This window comes from Sceloporus undulatus, chromosome 11 (assembly GCF_019175285.1).
Source record: "Sceloporus undulatus isolate JIND9_A2432 ecotype Alabama chromosome 11, SceUnd_v1.1, whole genome shotgun sequence".
NCBI classification, from domain to species: domain Eukaryota; kingdom Metazoa; phylum Chordata; class Lepidosauria; order Squamata; family Phrynosomatidae; genus Sceloporus; species Sceloporus undulatus.
In genome coordinates this window covers 5,362,524-5,383,227 of record NC_056532.1, presented here as the reverse complement: position 1 = coordinate 5,383,227, position 20,704 = coordinate 5,362,524, and the positions used below count along the sequence as shown (strand labels likewise).

At 45.8% G+C, this 20,704-nt stretch overlaps 1 protein-coding gene across 1 annotated transcript in view; it reads right to left on the bottom strand.

The window, feature by feature from the left end:
* Positions 1-20,704, bottom strand: part of RPS6KB1 (ribosomal protein S6 kinase B1) — a 152,713-nt gene that overhangs the window by 5,072 nt on the left and 126,937 nt on the right. Inside the window, exons 2-3 of the mRNA XM_042442711.1 lie at positions 8,972-9,021; positions 8,563-8,683 (exon numbers count right to left, since the gene is read on the bottom strand). Coding sequence (XP_042298645.1) covers positions 8,563-8,683; positions 8,972-9,021 — 171 coding nt within the window. The remainder of the gene's footprint in view (positions 1-8,562; positions 8,684-8,971; positions 9,022-20,704) is intronic.

Below are 20,704 nucleotides of genomic sequence, written 5' to 3'. Positions count from 1 at the left end.
TGAGAGATACTGTTGTAACTATTTTGTCTGGGTCGTGAAACAGATGCTGACTTCAACGTGAACCAGACCAAAGCAGTTATTGTTTATTGATCTCATTATATCCATGCTTCACAACACGTCTCTCCTAAGCATGAAGCTTTGACCTTTCTCTCAATATCACTTCAACTTCTGACTGATATCAGGTCCAAATCAAAAACAAGTCACTGGGAATGTAGCAATCCTGACAGTTAGGTATTTGACTCAACTCTCGATGCAAACATCCCTCCTACAGTTGCACCACCAGATAACCAGGTGTTACACATTGTTTATGTACCTGCACGCCCAAGCTGGTACACAACTTATGATTCACAAAGCACTTAGCCTTTATTATTTTGAAAAAAACTGACCTGCTTTCATATCAGACCAAGTTCAGAATTTCAAATTCACGTTGCAAATTTGTTTCAGGGGTCAACGTTTTCAACAGACTGTCTTTGCCTCTGATCGACAAGTCATAAAGACGTTGATATTTGTGGGTTGCTGAAGGTGTTAAACAGTACCTGCCCCCAAGCGCAATGAGACTAATTCATTACATTCGGGATTCCTAGGCCTGTTACAGACTGCCAAAATAAACTGCTCTTCAGGTCTCTTTGGAACGTATGCTATTTAAATTGACGCATGGGCTCCTAAGAGTTACCGGAGGTCGCACCAAAGCCACACTCCATTCCTAAGCACTGGAGTGACAGCTCTTTGGTGCACCGCTTCCGGTCTTCATTAGGATGCATGCATCATTTTTTAAACTAGCTATACCTCCAAAGAGACCCGAAGCAGCTTTATTTTTTAGCAGTCTCTGTAACAGGCCCTTAGACTCTTATCAAGCACTGGTTTACATTGATCTAACGAAACGCCACAGGTTACCAAACAACATCACATGTGTTCACAAACGGCTCAGTATAAGCATCTATAAACCAACCACAACTTACTTGGGCTGAAGAGCTACTGAGTACATTGGTATAGCTCATGTATGGACACTTAATATAAGAATATAAGCAAGTACTAAGCTGAGAACCTGTATTTAAGGAAAGATTAAGTAGCTATTTAGATCAATGACACATACTTAAGCTATTGGTACAACTGTTCTTCTCCACCCCATTTCAACTAGACCAGTTACTCTTACGATTCAACTCCATTTTTGCCTTTCTTAATATTAATGCCCTCCAAAAGGCATGCTCAGGGTTGGGAATAGTTACCTTTAGACATTGTTACAGATCCTCCTAACATACAAAACCCATAAATATATACTGAAAACTTGCTCTGAGGCTTATGAGAGGTTAGGTTTAAAAAACCCACACCACAACATCAAGCCAAACGTTTTAGTAGAAAGTAAAGTTTATCCATTACCCCCCCAGAACCAGATTTAATTACTTTTCTGTTTCATCATGCTTGGGCTCACCATTTATATCATATGTTCCACAGAATGTTATGTGTGAACACGTTCCCATCATGAAATGGATTCTTTCGCACAGTCCCAAAATCTGTAAGCTTAACGTGACCTAAAAAGGAACAAAAAAATCAAAATTGGAGGGGGTGTGTTAACTCAGTTGTTGTTAAGACAAAGAAGCAATTTGAGAGCAAAGCATCATATCCGACATAGTGTTGTGTGTCCCATCGGTGGTGGTTGCTGTTGTGTACCTTCAAGTTGTTTCGACTAATGCCAATCCTAAGGCAAAATTAATTATGAGGTTTCCTTGGCAAGACTTACTCAGAGGAGTTCACTATTGCCTTATACTGCTGAGGCTGACAGATGGTGACATTGCCCAATGTAAACAGAGATTCAAACCTTGGTTTTCCAGTAACCTAGTCAAACTCTCAACCCTTATTCTCAAGTGTTCACAAGAAATGGTAGTTCCAAGTATAGTGGTCTAAATAATTACAAGCAAACACCTTAAAACATGAGAATATTTTAATTATATGGCATGATTGGTACAGTAGCCAGAAAAATCACAACACTTAGCTGTCTCCCAGGGTCTTAAACTGTTGGGCAGAATTAATAAATAATAATAACATAAAAATTTTATATTTATATACCGCCCTTCTTAATCAGGGCGTTGTACAACAATCATAAAATACATGAAATACAATACAAATACAAACAAATCTGCTAAAAACACTCACGCCAACTTGCCACTGCGAGTGAGAGAGGGAGAATTTAGTTGGGGCTTACATCAGGGAATGCTTGTTTGAATAAAAAGTCTTCAGCCCCTTTTTGAATTGGGCCAGGGGGTGGCCGAGCGGAGCTCAATGGACAGGGAGTTCCGAGGGTAGGGGCCGAGATGGTAAAGGTCTCTATTGAAAGTAGAGGTAATCTACCCCCTGGAAACCCTCAACAGCTGCTGCCCAGATGTTCTGAGAGTGTGGGGCGGATTGTATGGGGAGAGCGGGCCTCAAGGATTCCTGGGCCCAAGCCATTTAAGGCTTTATAGGGTATGACCAACACCTTGGATTTACGCACCAGAAGCGAATAGGCAGCCAGTGCAGACCTTTAAGCACTGGTGTTATATTGACTGGCCCTGGCTATGCCAGTGACCCGCCTGGCTGCCATATTCTGCACCAACTGCAGCTCTCTGGTATGGTACACGGGTTGCCCCATGTAGAGTGCATTGCAGAAATCCAAGCGAGAAGTTTACCAGAGCGTGTACTACCGTTCAAGGTTCCTCTGGTCCAGGTAGGGACACAGTGGCGTCATCAGCCAAAGCTGATAACAGTGCTCCTGACCGTCACCATCCACCTGAGAAGTGAGGTGGAGTGCGAGTCAAAGAGCACCCCCAGATTGCGTACCGAGGCCTTCACAGGAAGCGTGATCCCGTTCAGGACGGTGTAACCACCGCCATCCCTAGGCCAGAGACAAACAATCACGAGAACCTCCGTTTTCTCTGGATTCAGACTGAGTCGGTTTTCCCTCTCAGCCACATTACCGACTCCAGACAGGCCCACGATGAGGGGAGATGCCATCCCCCAGTCACTGCATCAGTCGGAACATAGAGCAGCTGTCATCAGCGTACTGATAACCCCGCGCCCCATGACTCCCATGATCTCTCCCAGCGGTTTCCTGTAAATGTTAGCCCCCATTACACCTCTGCCAGGGGCGCCAGAAGGATACCATGGTTATGGTATCAAACCGCTGAGATGTCAAGAGCAACAACCGGACACGCTACCCCTGTCATGCCCCGTAAAATGTTTTAACTCAGAGTGTTTCTTCAGGCAGAGTTTATGACCGCTACAGCAGAGACTGTCTTGCTCATACAGATCACCATAAAGATTTACATGTTTATCTAATTCCGTACAACACCACACTGATTTGAATAAGATCCCCTTAACACACACACACACGGTTGGCCAGATCACTAACAGCATTTGAACTGAGCATGGAAATGAATCCCAAGTCGCCTTCTAATCACATCAAAGTGATGAGCACTCAAGATGCCATTTTCCTGGCTGGCATCCGCCTGATGTTGTATTTCTAACCTTGATGATTCCATGATGTTTTCTGGCTTTAGATCTCGATAAATGATCCCCTTCTGGTGCAGATGTCCCAAGCCATTGAGTTCAGCCAAGATAGAAGCGCAAGCAAAGATTTGCTTTAGGACAGAAAGGGGGATAAACTTGCATTTCCTTTCACATGTCTGTGCTATTCAATGTCCAGATATCACACCAAACCGTGGTTTGCACTACCACAGTTTAGACCCCAAACACGATTTCAAGCTCTAATGTGTCCACCAATCCCAAAATATACAGCTGTTTTGACTGGTCCCCTTCATGCTCCATCCACTCACTTGAAGGGGGGACAATATTATAGTTTGTCAGCCCAGACTTCATGCCAGACCCATGTTTTGTGTGAACAACAACTGTCCCAAACTGTCATTTTTAACACTCAATTGTTAAGTAACAAATTATGCAACCAATGAACCCCATCTCACCTTCTCACATGACTTGAGAGCCGGCCAAATTTCTATTACCAAGCTGTGTTCTTCATAATATCCCCTCTCTCTCCAACTGCATAAACAGTTCTCCTCCTACGTTGGGAAAAAAGACATAAGGAATAGCTCCTTTTCCTGGTTACACTTAAAGTGAAAAGCAGTATGAATGGCCTGTACGCAGTGTTGTGCCCTAAAGTCACCTGTAGACTTATGGTGGACCCCCATGAATTTCATAGGTGTCTCTTAGGCAGCAATCATTGGGGTGGTTTGCCACTATCCTTCCTTGCGAGAATAGCTTACACAGCACCTAGTATTTCCTGTGGTTTTCAACTTCCTTTCCTACTACGTTCAACTTCTTCTCTCCCCTACATTTTTTAATAGCAAGTGTGCACTTCTACATCGTTTCACTGAGAGAATGACTTTTATTTACTTTTCCCACCCGACGTTACATTTCCTGCCCACCTTTAGTGATACCGACCGTTCCATTTTTGGGGGTTTTGCTCTATTGCAACCCAGGACAATGGTCAATAGCTAGATGTCAGGCTGCAACATTTCTGTTTGGAGACTAGTCACTGGCCATTATCTCAATGGCTGTACAGACTGCCAAATAAAGCTGCTTCAGATCTCTTTGGAGGTATGCTATTTATGATGCCTGGGTCCTAAGGTCCGGAGGTTCGCCGCCAGCCACACTCCATTCTCAGCACTGGAGTGCAGCTTTGGTGCAAGCTTCCGGGTTCTTAGGATGCATGCATCATTTTTCAGCATACTCCAGGCCCCGAGCAGCGTTTTTTGCACGTCTGTCAGGCCACTTGTGTTGCTGTGTAACCCATTGCATGCCCACTACCTCCACCGTGTTCATCCAGTCTCCTTTTGGGTTTGTTTCTGCCCCTCACCTCCCTCTGGCTCCTTTTTGGCCGCTCTGGTTTTTTTTGCTTCTTTTGGTTTCCCCTTGCTCTGGGAGTTCTGGCACTCTCCCCGCGCCTCCCCCCCCCCCCACCCCAAAGGTGCCGTCTGAATTTATGGCATCCTTACCACTGAGATACTCAAGAATGAGGTAGTAGTTTTCCACCTGTCTGAAAGGCCATAATCAAATCAACGTGAAGGGATGTTTGACCTTTCCTAAGATGTTCCGCTCTGCTTTCGTTGAGCTGTATCTCTTTGCATTCCAACACTCATGGCCTACGGAAGCCAACAAATCAATAGTAAAGCCATGTTCTATAATAAATTTACATTACAGAAAGAATTGTGATCTTACCTCAAAACCTTCATTCCGGGGGAAAGGACAAACATTTTTGGATGGGTTGCTCTTACATTCACTCTAATGGCATCCAAATGACACTTTTTCCCTTGCCTTAAAAAGTGTCCTATCAGACCAGGAGCAAGCTATCCAAACAAACATGCTCCTTCCTTCTCCCACTGCGAAACCAGTGAAAAGGACGATAGAAAGAAAAAAAATCATTTAGGATGTGTGCGAGAAGTTGCTGAGGATATTATGGACGATCAAGAAAACAAATGGATTTCTAGAAACAAGCCCGAACTGTCCCTCGGACGCCAGAATGACTAAACTGAGGGTGTCGTACTTTGGCCACTTCATGAGAAGCATGAATCATTAGAAAAGACAATGATGTTAGGAAAGGTTAGAAGGCAGCAGAAAGAGAGGGAGACCATACGCCTCATGCTTAAGATCTATCTGAGAATAAAGAGTAACTCGTGGACAGGTGCAGATAAAGCACAGAGCTTGCTCTATAGTTTGAACACAGTGTCTAAACCTAAAGATAGTCAGTGTGTTGGCATGCTCTTTAAAGCCAACCCAAAGGCTTATCCATGGGCTCAATATAGGCACTGTACGTAACTCTCATTTTTAAAAACCATCCCGGGTGAAAAAAAGTACAATTTGTTCTGGAAGCACTGACCTCCCCTATTCTCTCATCCATCCAGCCTTTAAAGTGAGCACAAAGTTATTCTTGCTGGGATTTGTAGTTCTTTGGCACTGTTTTCCTTTGCTTCATCTTTAGATCCTTGCTACACGCCCCTAAGTTTTACTCTCGACTATCCAGGGTCATATAAAAAATCCATACTTTTGGCCCCCAAACTGCCCTCGACTTATACATGAGGTCACCTTATAGCCAGTATATGGGGATTATTATCACATCACTCATTCTCACATAGGCCGTGTTCTGGCAATTTCTTGGCTTACGATTACAGTTCAAATCTGAATAGTTCCTATTGGTCCTGCCGCTATTCTTTCATTTTACCATACTCCAAGGATTCTTCCTCTGGCACTATAAACTCTTGTTTTATTCCTTACACGCTCCCCCTCATTTGTTAAAAAGCATAAATGACAAAGGACAAGATCTATCACATCGTTATGTATCTCTTTAAATCCCGTCCATCTCCACCAATGGGATTAAGTGGTTCACGTCTCAGGTGGATTACCATCCAGAGCAATTTCTTTGCAAAGATTGATGAGCGCTGGAAAACACGTCTAAAGGCAACTCAAAGATCCTGCCGTGTTTGCTATCTTCTATGTTATGATAAGCAGTAAATGAGAACGCTTGTTTGAATGCTACCTGACCTTCAATCAGTGTTTGAAAGGAAATGAGCAGGGCCCCAAAGATTTCACCCATGCGCAAAAATATGGAATTTCGCAGCATCTGAGAACAGACAAACCGATTGTTACTGGTGGCTGTTCTCAAAAAAGAAGAGAAGTACACAGTTTAATTACATGAAGCCCTTTTTGTAGCTGAATTAAACAAAAAAACCATCAACTCACCTTTTAACACCTTCATGGCAAATATTTTACCAGTGTTCGCTCCTGTCACCTTCCGAACTTGAAAACACCTGCCCAAAAAACATGTTTTAAAATAAAATTACTAAATGTGTTATTAAAATACCTGAATATTAGCAGTCACCATGTGGTACGTGTTTATGTTTCACAGTCGGCGTTTGACAGAAACAGGCCGTGGATTTTAACTTGCTGATGAAATAAAACAACCAGAGACACTGCCAAGACGGTTTCTTACACGGCACAGGGCCAGGTTCCTTACCAGCTGCTACTCTGCAGTCGTATACTCAAATCAGCGGTATAGGAACTTATGGGCCTTCCACATGCAGAACTACAATTCCCATCAGTCCTAGCCATAACAGCCAATGGCGAAGTAATATGGACTATATAGTCCAAGATCAACTTCAGGGCCACATGCTTCCCTACCTTGGGTCACCATGAATTTAGGAGCGAATATATCAGTCATCTTCAGTAACAGGACTCTCACAAGATGGTTACTATCGTACCCTTATATATAAATATAATATAGCATCATCAGTATATACAGTAACAGAGTGTTTTAAGAACAATTACGATTCTATGAATCTATGGCATCCAACAGACAGGCCAAAATAAAGCTGCTTTCGTCACTTTGGAGTGTGCTGTTTTAAATGACACCCGCATCTTAAGCGGCCAAAGCTGTGCCAAAGCTGCGTTCCAGTCCTTAGTACTGGAGCATGGCTTTGGCATGGCTTCTGGCCTCTTAAGATGCATGCATCATTTAAACAGAATACCTTCAAAGTGACTCGAAGCAGCTTCATTTTGACCTGTCTGTTCGGCCCCAAGATTCAATTAATTCTGAGACTATGGAAGACAGGATCAGGACTATGACAGCAACCACCATTACAGAACTATCCAACAACTATGCAAAGCAGACAGCATACAGCATAAACATGACCACCAGCGATTATGCCCACGCCGTAATCTTTCCAGAGTCCATGGGACCTCTGTGAACTTCTTTCCTCATCCTCTACACCTGAATTCTCACTTAAACTGAAATGGCTAAACCTAGGGATGCCATAAGTTGAATCTGACTTGACCGTAGACATCAAAAGCTGCACAGCTTATCTATAGGGCAGCCTATACAATTCACATGTATCTAAGCATGAATTAATAATCAGGGAAACAATGCAGAAAAAATAGTGGGTGGGACATTATTTATATAGAAAAGGGTTCATGTGGCCTAATTCAATGTTGCCTACATTAAATGGCCACAGTACCAGGATTCTGTGTATGTATGTGCCTTCAAGTCGCCTATCACCTTATGCAACCCCATGAATTTTCTTTAGGGCATTATACTGAGAGGTGGCTTTGCCAGTTCCTTCCTCTGAAATCTAGCCAACCGCAGTTGGTATTCTTGGTAGCCTCCCATCCCAGTACTAACCCTGGCTGACCCAGTTTAGCTTCCATGATCTGGCACCTTTAGGGATTTAGATGCATAGGCCTGTTACAGACTGCCAAAATAAAGCTGCTTCGGGTCTCTTTGGAGGTATGCTGTTTAATGATGCATGCATCCGAAGAATCCGGAAGCTGCACCAAAGCTGCCCTCCGTGCTTAGGAATGGAGTGTGGCTTGGCACGACCTCCGGACTCTTAGGACCATGCACATTTAAACAGCATACCTCCAAAGAGACCCCAAAGCAGCTTTATTTTGGCAGTCTGTAACAGGCCATCGAGATCTTTTCCAAGGTGCCAGGAACTAAATCCAAGACGTTTTGCAGACAACCGCAAGAACACAACCCAAGCTGACTCCACCACAGTAGGCCAGGATTTCAGGACTGCTCACCTTTCCATAGCCACCTTTCCCAAGAACACGTAGCAACTCAAAGCATTCGGGGCGTATCTTTTCAGGACCTCTGTTCACACTCGTTTCTGAAATCTCAAACTTTTCACAATGTTCCATGCCACTAAAAAAAGAGAGAGGTACACAATCATGGTAGCCTTAAAAACAAAAGTTGGCAGGGAGAAATAGCTTATTAGCATGATATTTTCATTGAGTTCAATGAATATAGGATCTGCACTACGGGATCAGGCTACAGAACCTGCAACAATCCAGACACCTCACTGTTGCTCAAGGCAGTCATTTAGTTGTACAGAGGTTTATTGTTGCTGCAGCCTGGCTTCATGGCAAACTGTTTTGCTGTTCTCTGAAAGTCTACCTGTCCTGACTATCAATTTTTCTTTTACATACTTACAGGTCGTATGGGCCAACTCCGCCGTGGTCCATGCTTTCGCTCAAGTGACCCTGAAAGACAAAAGGGTTTTGAAAAGGTTAACACCGCTGTGTATAGCAGACAGTTTAGAAAGTGTTACAAGTGCCGCTTAAACATTAACCCGAGCTTTTAAGATGCGACAGCCCCGAAAGGCTGCAGAGAGAGCTTACATAAGCACAGTCAGCGCAAGGGGATATGGTAATTCCTATGCTGAGCTTCTGAGGAAGCTCCACGGCATTCGACAGGAGAGTTGCCAAATCCTCAGAGCAGCAGCAGACAGGGACTCGACACTCTTTCGCCAACTGCACTGTTGCCCCATTTTGCACAAAGCCTAGTCGCACATTTAACTCTGTAAACCAAATCTTTTCCAACTCCTACCTAGCCACCAGCAATGTTTCCCCCTTTTACATTACTATGTTATACAATAAAAATCAGTTTCGTTGCTATTTATTCAATGCCCACCTTACTCACACAACGGCAGGTACAGAGATCACATCCAGAGCTGTGCCAGCAGATGTCTGCTTGTGCAATGAGGCTTTCCTGACCCTTCTTCCCTATTACAGCTGTTTTATAATGTATCTGGTGGCTGAGCGGACCTTCAGGAAAGCCCCAAGGCTGTAGCATTGAAAGTACAAGTCTGCAAGAGGCACCAGATCCATGTAACTGGGGGAAGTTAAAAGAGTGGCACCTTGCCTGAACAATATGCCTCCCAATCTTTTAACTAACCATGGTCAGTTTCCGTCCTTGGAGGTCTTTAAGCAGAGGCTGGATGGCCATCTGTCAATGGGGATGCTTTGACTGAGAGTTCCTGCATGGCAGAATAAAGGGGTTGGACTGGATGGCCCTTGGGGGTCTCTTCCAACTCTTATGATTCTATGGTTAACTCCAACTGAGTGTATACCCAGAGGTAGCCATGTGGACCATGCACAAAAGTATAGCAAACTCCACACAAACCTAGACAAATACTCTGGTGACATCTTTCTTAAAGCCGCCCAAACGGTTCAAAATATAGGACACGAGTTTTCGAAGCTCAGAAGCATCTTCTTCTGTATGCGGCAAAGGCTAGGTCACAAAGGAACTGCCCTTGCTTTGAACAACGGAGACAAAAGGCAAAGATCTCACATCAAGGAGAGGTAGCATTACCTTATGCTCATTTTTATGCCTTGGTCGTGCTATACTACCTTGTTGCAGAACTGTGATGTTGCACAACCAATGCACACTGATATACAACACAAATGCAACTATATAATTGAGGCATATTATTCAACACTATGCAATCTGCCAGGCATGCAGGACTCTGCTTTCATAACCTTCATAACCTGCAACTGTCCACCCACTTACATAAGGGAACTTACACATGCGAAAGCCACCAACAGGATTGCCAACCTATGTCTCCCATGGAAATCAACCTGGCAAATAGGTGCAGAGATCCTAGCCTGGTATAGTTTATAACTGTATCTACTGCTAAAACTAGAGGTGACAGGGCCTCATTTTATGGAGAGGCTCCCCTTCCTTGCCATCCAAGGCAAAAATCCTCCTGCCTTCCACTTAACCATCTCTTCCATCTTCAGTACAACCTGCTCCCCTATGAATGTCTCAGTCCAAAGATCATTCTTGCAAATGATTCTGAAGTTGGAAAGTCTGAATGGGTGGCATTCATTGTGCCACCCATTGGTTACTATGGGCTTGAGCTCCGGGGGTTTTCCCAATCCACAGAGGTCCCAGAACTAAACTCCGACGGATGAGAAAGGTGCACCGTGCTTGTATTGGTAGCGTGGATTCCCTTACTACTCACTTCTTAGGTTAACCTCCCAACACCTTTATATTAACGGGGCGTAGATCATAGAATCATCGAGTTGGAAGAGACCACAAGGGCCATCCAGTCCAACCCCATTCTGCCATGCAGGAACTCTATCTTTCAAACTATTTTAGATGTAAGTTCCTTGGGGCAAGAACTGACCTTTTTAGTTTTACTTGGGTCCCAAACATACTGCGGAAATAACCCAGTCTGGGACCGCTTTAACTGCCCAGGCTCAATGCTGGGGAATCCTGGGGTGAGACATTTAGCCTTCTTTGGTGCCACAGTAAACTACAATTCCCAGAATTCCCTAGCACTGAGTCAGGGCAGCTAGAGAGGTCTCAAACCGGATGATTTTGTGCAGTGTTTTGGACCTTGCTGCTTCAGCTTCCCTAAACTACAGCCAACTTCATCTCACTGGAAGTTATCCGACATCTAGGAAGTCCCTCGAGGGACCCACCCAAAAGCCGATAAGGCATTGAGCTCTGTAGGTGTTAACAAGGCTCCTTGTCACAACCGCATTTTATCAAGCCACCTTGTGTTTACACTTTTTACAAGGCATAAGGTGACAGCTACTAATTTAGATGGCAAATCTTGCCAAGGAAGCCCCAGGGTAGGGCCATAGCCTTATAAGTCGGAAGCAACTTCAAGGCACACAACAACAACAAAAGGGAAACTGATGGAGAAGAGGAGTCTCTTTAAGACTACTAAAGGTGATGAACACATACAGTACTACTGTACTGTATGTCCAGAGTAAGAGGCAACCAATAACCCTGACTTTCTGAAAGCAATTCCTTGTTCAATATAGCAAGTAAAACATTGGTCTGGATTGAACTCTAGACAGGTCAAGAGGGGCTCTTAGATAGAGTACAGTAAAGGACACATTTGCGGCTTTGATTATTAAGTGTCCTCTAGGAATATCTAGGTCCTCCAATTCAACTCTATGGTCAACTGTAACCAAAAGTCTCATGAAGGACCTAGAGATTCCTAGAGAGAACGTCCATTAAGCATTTGTAGCTCCCAGCGCAAACTCTATGGTCCAATGTCTGTTGGATGTTGACCATAGAGTTGCACTGGAGGACCTAGTCCTAGAGAGAACACTTCACTAGGCATTTGTAGCTCCTCCAGAGCAACTCTATGGTCAATGTTTGTCGGATGTTGACCATAGGTTGCCCTGGAGGACCTAGATTCTAGAGAGAAGAACGCTTCGCTAGGCATTTGTAGCTCCTCCAGTGCAACTCTATGGTCAATGTCTGTTGGATGTTGACCATAGAGTTGCACTGGAGGACCTAGATTCCTAGGAGAACACTTCGCTAGGCATTGTAGCTCCTCCAGCGCAACTCTATGGTCAATGTCTGTCGGATGTTGACCATAGAGTTGCCCCTGGATGACTCGATTCCTAGAGAGAACGCTTCGCTAGGCATTTGTAGCTCCTCCAGTGCAACTCTTGGTCAATGTCTGTTGGATGTTGACCATAGAGTTGCACTGGAGGACCTAGATTCCTAGAGAGAACACTTCGCTAGATTTTGTAGCTCCTCCAGCGCAACTCTATGGTCAATGTCTGTCGGATGTTGACCATAGAGTTGCCCTGGATGACCTAGATTCCTAGAGAGAACGCTTCGCTAGGCATTGTAGCTCCTCCCGTGCAACTCTTGGTCAATGTCTGTTGGATGTTGACCATAGAGTTGCCCTGGAGGACCTAGTTCCTAGAGAGAAACGCTTCGCTAGGCATTTGTAGCTCCTCCAGGCAACTCTATGGTCAATGTCTGTCGGATGTTGACCATAGGTTGCCCTGGTGACTAGTTCCTAGAGAAACGCTTCGCTAGGCATTTGTAGCTCCTCCAGTGCAACTCTATGGTCAATGTCTGTTGGATGTTGACCATAGAGTTGCACTGGAGACCTAGATTCCTAGAGAGAACACTTCGCTAGGCATTTGTGCTCCTCCAGCGCAATCTATGGTCAATCTGTTGGATGTTGACCATAGAGTTGCACTGGAGGACCTAGGGATTCCTAGAGAGGGTTTCTAGTTTTGTTGTATGCATTTCTCCACATTCACGGGGGTCCTGTGCCCCTAACCCAGCGAAGAGGAGATACTATGAAGTACATGTGATCTGGGATACGAATACCCAGGTTATGAAATTTCCGGGATACGAAAAAATCCATAGGAAATAATTGTTCCGGTTACGATGTTTTTCGGTTACGAAAAAACTTTGGTGCTTTTTTGGCTTTTTCGCACGGAATCGCGGCTTTTCCCCATTGCGCCTATGGCATTTCGGCTTACGAAGGCTTTTCGGGTTACGAAAGCGGCCGGAACGAATAATTTCGTAACCCGAGGGAGCAGTGTATAGTAACAACAGGCCTAACAGTGCAGTAAGTGCAGAGAAGCAACAATATAATAGTGCGACGATCTCAAAGAAAAGAATAGTATGCAACACTCCGTGGAAAAGGTAGCAAGGAATGAAAGAATTAGCCTTAAGAGGCAAAAAGCCCTTACTTGAATGTAATAGCAATAGTGACTGTGATAAATAATAAGGGGTAGGCATGGCATAGTGGTTGCAGCGTACTTTCCCATAGGGAACCCATGGGGAACACTTGCCCATAGGGAAGCCATACTTGTCCATAGAGAACATTGAGGAATATTTGCCCCATGGGAAACGTTGGGGAACACATCCCCAGAGAAACACTGGGGACGCTTGCCCATGAGAACCATACTTTCCCATAGGGAAACACTGAGGAATATTTGCCCATAGGGAAACATTGGCGAATGGTGGCCATAGGGAACCATACTTGCCCATAGAGATCCTTACTGAATGCTTACCATGGGGAAACAGTGGGGAAACCCTTCCCATAGGGAACATTGGGGAAGGCTTGCCCATGGAAACCATACTTTCCTATAGGGAAATATTGGGGACTATTTGCCCATAGGGAACCATTGGGGAAGGCTTGCCCATATGGAAACCATACTTTCCTATAGGGAACCATTGGAGACTATTGCCCATAGGGAACCATGGGGAAGGTTTGCCCATAAGGAAACCATACTTTCCTATAGGGAAAACATGGGGACATTTGCCCATAGGGAAACCTTGAGAACGGCTTTCCATAGGGAACCATTGGGAAGGCTGCCCATAGGGAAGCCATACTTTCCCATAGGGAGTCATTGGGGACTATTTGCCCATAGGGAACCATTAGAGGAGGCTTGCCCATATGGAAACCATACTTTCCATGGGAACCATTGGGGACTATTTGTCCATGAGAGTCCTTGGGGAAGGCTTCCCATGGGAACCCTGTGGCCCCTGCCCTCCCCGGGGTTCCCTTCCTGGGCCTTCCTCACTCCTTCCTCCAGTTCCTCGTCCCGAACGGCCTCTTCAGGCTGTCCAGGTCGATGTCGAAGCGCCCCCCATGGCCTCGCCCTCGCGGCTGCCCCTTTGCCCTCCGGAGGAGGCGGAGGAGAAGGGCGAAGGCGAGGTTCGGGAGCCGAGGGGCGCCTCATGGGCCCACGCGCCAGCCCCAGCGCCGCCATGACGGCCGCCATCGCCCGGGGGCGGCAAGGTCCCTCCCCACATACTGCGCCTGCGCGGGCCTCGGAGGAGCCACTGCGCAGGCGCAAAACCCACCACTAACCTCCCACTGCGCAGGCGACCAACGCCCAAATCGCGTCTTTTCCCTTACTCTCGCGCCTTTCGCCCCTCCAAACCAATGCGCATGCGTCAGTACTCACTCCAGCGCCACCTATCGGTTAGATAATGTCCTCCTCCAAGGCTTTTCTAGGCGCATGCGCACTGTTCTCGGGGAAGCCCAAGCCTTGCCCTTCTTCCTAACGAGCTCCAAAAAGGGAGCAGCGCCAGTAGGGACTAAGAGGAAATTCGTTAAGGCGGGACTCAGACCAATGCGCGGCGCATGCGCAGTATCAAAAAACACCCTGAAATCCTGATTTAAAGGTGAGTGGGACAGAAATGCTATTACAGTAGATTTCTGGAAGGCTTAGGAGAAACTGAGGCACTGCAAGTGGGTAAAAAAAACCATGCACTAAAGCAGTTTGACACCTGTGGGATCCTGGGATTTGTAGTTTGGACAGAGAACTACAAATCCCAGAATTCATGGGAGGGGATTTTGTAGTTTTTTGGTGAAGGAGGGCTCTGGGTGCCTCAGAAACTACAGATCCCAGGGCTTTGTAAGTGGAGGCAGCCTCAGCACTGAAGAAAAGATGCAGTTTTGACACCTCTTTTACCTGCCATGGCTTTGGAATCCTGGGATTTGTAGTTCTGGGAGAGGTGTTTTTTTCACCCTCCTCTGTGCTTCAGCAAACTACAGATCCCAGGGCTTTGTCTTTAATCTCATGGCTTTGGATCCTGGGATTTGTAGTTCTGGAGAGTTCTTTTTTCACCCTCTTCTGTGCTCAGCAAACTACAGATCCCAGAATTCCATGGGTAATTACTTTACTTTTAGCAGGAGATGGTAAAAGTGCGGACCCTGCTCTAATTAACCACACATAATTGATGTTGATTAACAAATTGTAAGCCACTTATAGCCTTGCTGAACAGCGGTGTATAAATAAATAAATATTATTATTTATTATTATTTTATTATTATTATATTTGACATGGCTCGTGATGTGGATTCCCAGAATTCCCTACCATTGAGCCAAGGCACTTAAAGCATCTCCAAACTGGATCATCTCTGCCGTGTCTGTTTTGGACCTAAGTCTATCTTTGGACCTCAGGCCAATGCGATCTTAAGCTGCATCCATAGAAGTCTAGTGTCTAGATCAAGGAATAGTAATAGTGCCACTCTTTCTACTCTGGTCAGGCCTCACTTGGAATTATTGTGTCCAGTTCTGGGCCCCACAATCAAAAAGGACATTGAGAAACTGGAGCCATGTGTCCAAAGGGAGCAATGAAAATGGTGAAGGGTGTGTGGAAACCATGAAGCCCTATGAGGGAGACTTATGGAGCTGGGGATAGTTTAGCCTGTTGGAAAGAAGGTTAAGGTGATATGATAGCCCTCTTTAATATTTGAAGGGATGTCCTATTGAGGAGGGAGCAGCTTGTTTTCTTGCTGCTCCAGAGACTAGGACACAATGGAGCAATGGATTCAAACTACTAAGACTTAGGGAGCTGGGTATGTTAGCCTGCAGAAGAGAAGGTTAAGGATGATATGATAGCCCTGTTTAAGTGTTTGAAGGGAGGTCATCTATTGAGGAGGGAGGGAGCTGTTTTCTGCTGCTCCAGAGAACAGGACACAAGGAGCAATGGATGCAAGCTACAAGGAAAGAGATTCCAGTTCAACATAGGAGGAACTTCTTGACAGTAAGGGCTGTCTGACAATGAATATATAAGTGGTGGTCTCCTTTTTGGAGGTCTTTAAGCCGAGGTTGGATGGACATCTGTCAAAGGGGATGCTTTGACAGAGAGTTGCTGCATGGCAGAATGGGCTTGGACTGCATTGCCCTCGGGGTTCTCTCCAACTCTACGATTCTGTTATTCTATCGTTTCGTTTTAGGTCCGAGGTGGAGGATGTCGTCGTCACGATCCAGCTTGGCAATGTGGGAACCAAGTCGGCCCGCGAAGTGTTCGATACCATCTGCACAGATCTGCACAGCGGCCAGGGACTGTGTTCCAAAAGGAAAACGATTCCTACCAGGCCGCCTGCGAGAACGTTTTTTCAGCGAAGAGAAACCTGGAGGTATTGTATATATACTCGACTAAAGTCGGCCTCGGTATGTTAGTAGTCGAGGGGCCAACATATGGATTTTTGACATGGCCCTTGGATAGTCGAAGGTAAAACGTAGAGGCTGTAACAAAGGATCTAAAGGATGAAGCAAGGAAAACGATGCCTGAGAACATACAAAATTCCAGGATGCATAACTATTTGTATCCACACTTCCGCATCTGCGGCTTTGATTAATATGTATATCCTCTCCAGGAACTTCTAGATTCCCCCAGCGCAGAAGTTGACCATAGAGTTGTGCTGGAGGACTTAGATGTTCCTAGAGAAAACACTTCTGTAGGCATTTGTGGGTCCTCCAGCATGACTCTATGATCAACCTCTGGCAGATGTTGACCACAGAGTTGCGCCAGAGGACCTGGAGATGCCTAGCGAATGTGGAGGGACCATTGTATTACAGAATGAAAGACGTTGGCACATTTTATCATCCTTGGTTTCTTCTTTTGTTTCCTCTTTGTTCGTCTCTCCTTCTTAAAACGTGATTTGGCTTGCATTTTCTTCCCCTTCAGTGCTGGCCGCTCGCGCTGTTCTTGTGGACATGGAACCCAAAGTGATCGGACGACTTTATCGGTTGCTTCCAAGTCGGCAGCTGGACGTATGACCACCGGTCTCAATTCTGTCAAAAGCAAGGGTCAGGAACAACTGGGCAAATGGGTATACGCTGGCATCAATGCTGGAAAGATATGCCAGTCCTATTATTTTCCCAGAGGTCGAAGGCTTTCATGGGGCATCCATAGTTTGTTGTGGGTTTTTGGGGCTATGTGGCCATGTTCTGGAAAGACTCCAAGGAGGACACATGCTCATCGTTCTCATCATCACCACCTCATGCAATGCCCTCTGCTTGGGTCCAGCAGTTGCCATCCTCTTTGGCGAAGTACACCGCCACATCTTTAAAAGCCACCTTCTTCAAGGTTTCCTTCAGACCTTCACCATTTTCTTCGTCTTTGGAAGCCATCTGGAAAGTTCAGTCCAAAGAAATACGAGGGATATAGAAAGCAAAGCAGTCTATTTCGAATCTGGATCACACCAGGAAAATGGCTCACCGCAAGCTTGGACAAGTCACGCTCTCTCAGCCTCAGAGGACAGCAATGCAAACCCTGCTGATGAAACTTGCTCCTTAAAAATAGAGAATGCATGATGATGGAGAACTATGAGCATGTGTCCTCCTTGGGAGTCACAACTATATACATACCCAACTTCGCTTTTTTTGTGTTCTAGTTACTGCGTCCATGGCCCAAACAAAAAAAGCGATCATGAACTTGGTCCGGAAGAGGCCGAGAAATGCGGAGACTGAGTGGATTTCTCACCATCATGAGCTGGCTGGCGGAACCGGATCAGGCCTGGGGTGCCTTGTGACCACAGCCTCAAAGACACATTCCCACTCATTCCTGCTAACCATGTCATCTGGCCCTAGGAACCGGTGAGGTGATGTTGCAGTGCTGTTAAAAACCGTATTAGTATTATCCATTCAATAGATTATATCCTATTATTTTAACCGGCGTTTCCAAAGGCCAGGACTCAAGGCGCAAGTACGTTAAACATGCCGCAGATCCAACATAGACATGGAGTTAAGTGGCCGCACCACCACTTAAGAAGAAGTTCAGAACCTGGAGTCGTCTACTTCACATTCCTATAAGTGTATTTGTGAATGTGGTGGGAATAACGAAAAGAACAGCATTTTCGTGGGGGTCTAAGAGCCTTGTAGGGTCAACAGGGAATATATTTGTTCAGAATGACTAGTACTTTCTAAGTAGTAAGCAGTGCTCTTTCAGAGACCAATAGAGCAAATGTCAGGGAACCAAAGCTACTGAAGGTATCCCAGCTGTCATACTCCCATGTGGAACCTTTCGATAGTCTCCTACCAAGTGTGTACTCCACCCATTGCTTGGAGACGCTATAATTTTGTGAAGACCCCAACTCCTAGGATTCCCTAGCTTCTGTCCAGGGGATTCTGGGAGTGTAGCCCCCTCAAGGTAGATTCCAGTTCTGGTCTCTTTTTGCTCCCCCCCAAAGCACAGTTTTGTATCCTCCATGAGGAAAAATGGTGAAACCCATGAAGTCGATGCCTTTAGCGCTCTCCTTTAATGATTCCTCTTCTTTTCAGGTAATTGTGCAGAAATACAATGCCGTCTTGACCCTCTCGCACCTTTACCAGTCCTCCCGATGCCATCTGTGTTCACGAAAACGATGCCGTTCACAAGATCTGTGGGCAGCTCATGAACATCAAGCAGATCTCTTTCCGGGACGTCAACCGAGTCATTGCATCAACTGGGGAGTGTATTCCAGCCGGCTTACTCGAAGGAGCCACCCACTACAACAGAATCCCCTAGGTATGTGGTGGTTTAACTACACAGCTTAGGACGTCTCTAAGTTACAGCGCTCAGGCCTCCTCACCAGGCTTCTATGCCTGTCTTGTTTCCCCCCTTCTCCTTAGGGAGTTAATGGAAGTTCCGTTCCCCACCCCGAGTTCAAGATGCTGGGTCTCCGGAACATTCCTCAAATGTCTGAAATTCCTCCCTTTACGACTTTCAGTGGCCTGGGCTCCTGAAACACCTGCGGCAGATGCTCATCGCAAAGCAAAAATGGAAGAAGGTAAGGGGCCACTGACGATCCAGACCGCATCCGGCGTGGGCCTCCTTATTAAATTGTGTGTCACAGGGAAGACAACAGGTGTTAAAGTTGCACGCTTGGCTAGAATTCAGAAGGGTTGACAGGGTAGGGTTTAAATTCTCTACTAATACTTCTCTGACGCGCGGTCTCAGAATGTGTTCCATAGCCTGAGCATGGCTGGCTGTGGGCATCAAAGATTGTAGTTCAAATAAAGTAACTTTCCCAAGCCCTTCATTGACCACTTAACCCAACAGGAGGAGCCATTCTTACACACTCAAAGTCTTTAGAGTTGAACATGCCCTGAGTTGGCAGACTCCTAGATCCCTTTGATTACCACTTTTAACTGCCATGGTTGCATCTTATGGAATCTAGGGAGTGTATTGGTGAGGCCGGCGCCGGAAGAATGCGGAACGGCTCATGAAACTACTCTTAAGAGTATCTGCTGTCTCTCTCTGCTCCTGTACATGGCCTTAGCTCCAGTTAGATTGCTTTAAGTTAGCAAGGAAGAAACTAGAGACATCCCTAGCAGTCTCAGTGTGTGCTTGGGAAACGTAGTCTGTTGAAAATTCATGGAATGGTGGTGGCAAGGAGATACAGGATAAGGGTTTCATTCAGCTCAGTAGGGGGAGTGGGATGGAGATAGGAGATCCTAGAAGGGAAGTTTAAGGGACTCCCTGGGAGTAAGAGCCAAGCACAGGGTGATTGCCCAGGGACAACCACATGGGAACGGCTCATGAAAAACAAATCCCGATAATCCCTAGGAAGGGACGTGCCACTTAAAGCAGCACCATGCGTTGTGTGAAAGAGAACTTAGTTTGACGCACTTGTTTCAGGTATTGACTGGCATGGTGCGCCTCCTGCGCCTGGGCTCCCTGCCCTCAGAAAGAGTCTCCGAACCGGACAGTTCGTTCAACACCTCCATCGCAACCTGGTGCTTGCGAGGCAAAGCGTACGAGCGCTGTCTAGGTGAGAAACGGTTGGAGTAAAGGCTCCGTGGCGGCCCATCTAGTTTTTTGTGGGTTGGGAGTTAGCCACGCATGCTTCTCTGCTCTGTGGGACATAGGCCTGTAAGAGCCGAAATAAAGCTGTTGGGTCTCTTTGGAGGTATGCTATAAAGACGCATGGGTCCTAAGAGTCCGGAGGTCGCGCGCCAAAGCCACACTCCATCCTAAGCACTGGAGGGCAGCTTGGTGCAGCTTCCGATTCTAGGGTGCAGCATCATAAAACAGCATACCCAAAGAGACCCGAAGCAGCTTTTATTTGGCAGTCTGTAACAGGCCTACTTGCTTTTTTCTAAAGCTACCTTGAGTCCCAGCATCCAACAAAAACAGTAATATTATATAATAGGTACACCTCATTAATGAAACACTGTTGTTCCTGGGGCCAGACTTCTGAATAGAAACTTTCTTACTAAAGGAAGATATAACATGGAAAGACCCTTTTTTGTTGGTTTTTCTCTGAAGATGCCAGCCGCAGATGAACGCGGAAACACAGGAATAAACTCTTCTAGAACATGGCCACTTAGCACAAAAAACCCACAGAAACTTTGGATGCCGGCCATGAAAGCCTCGACCTTCAGCATG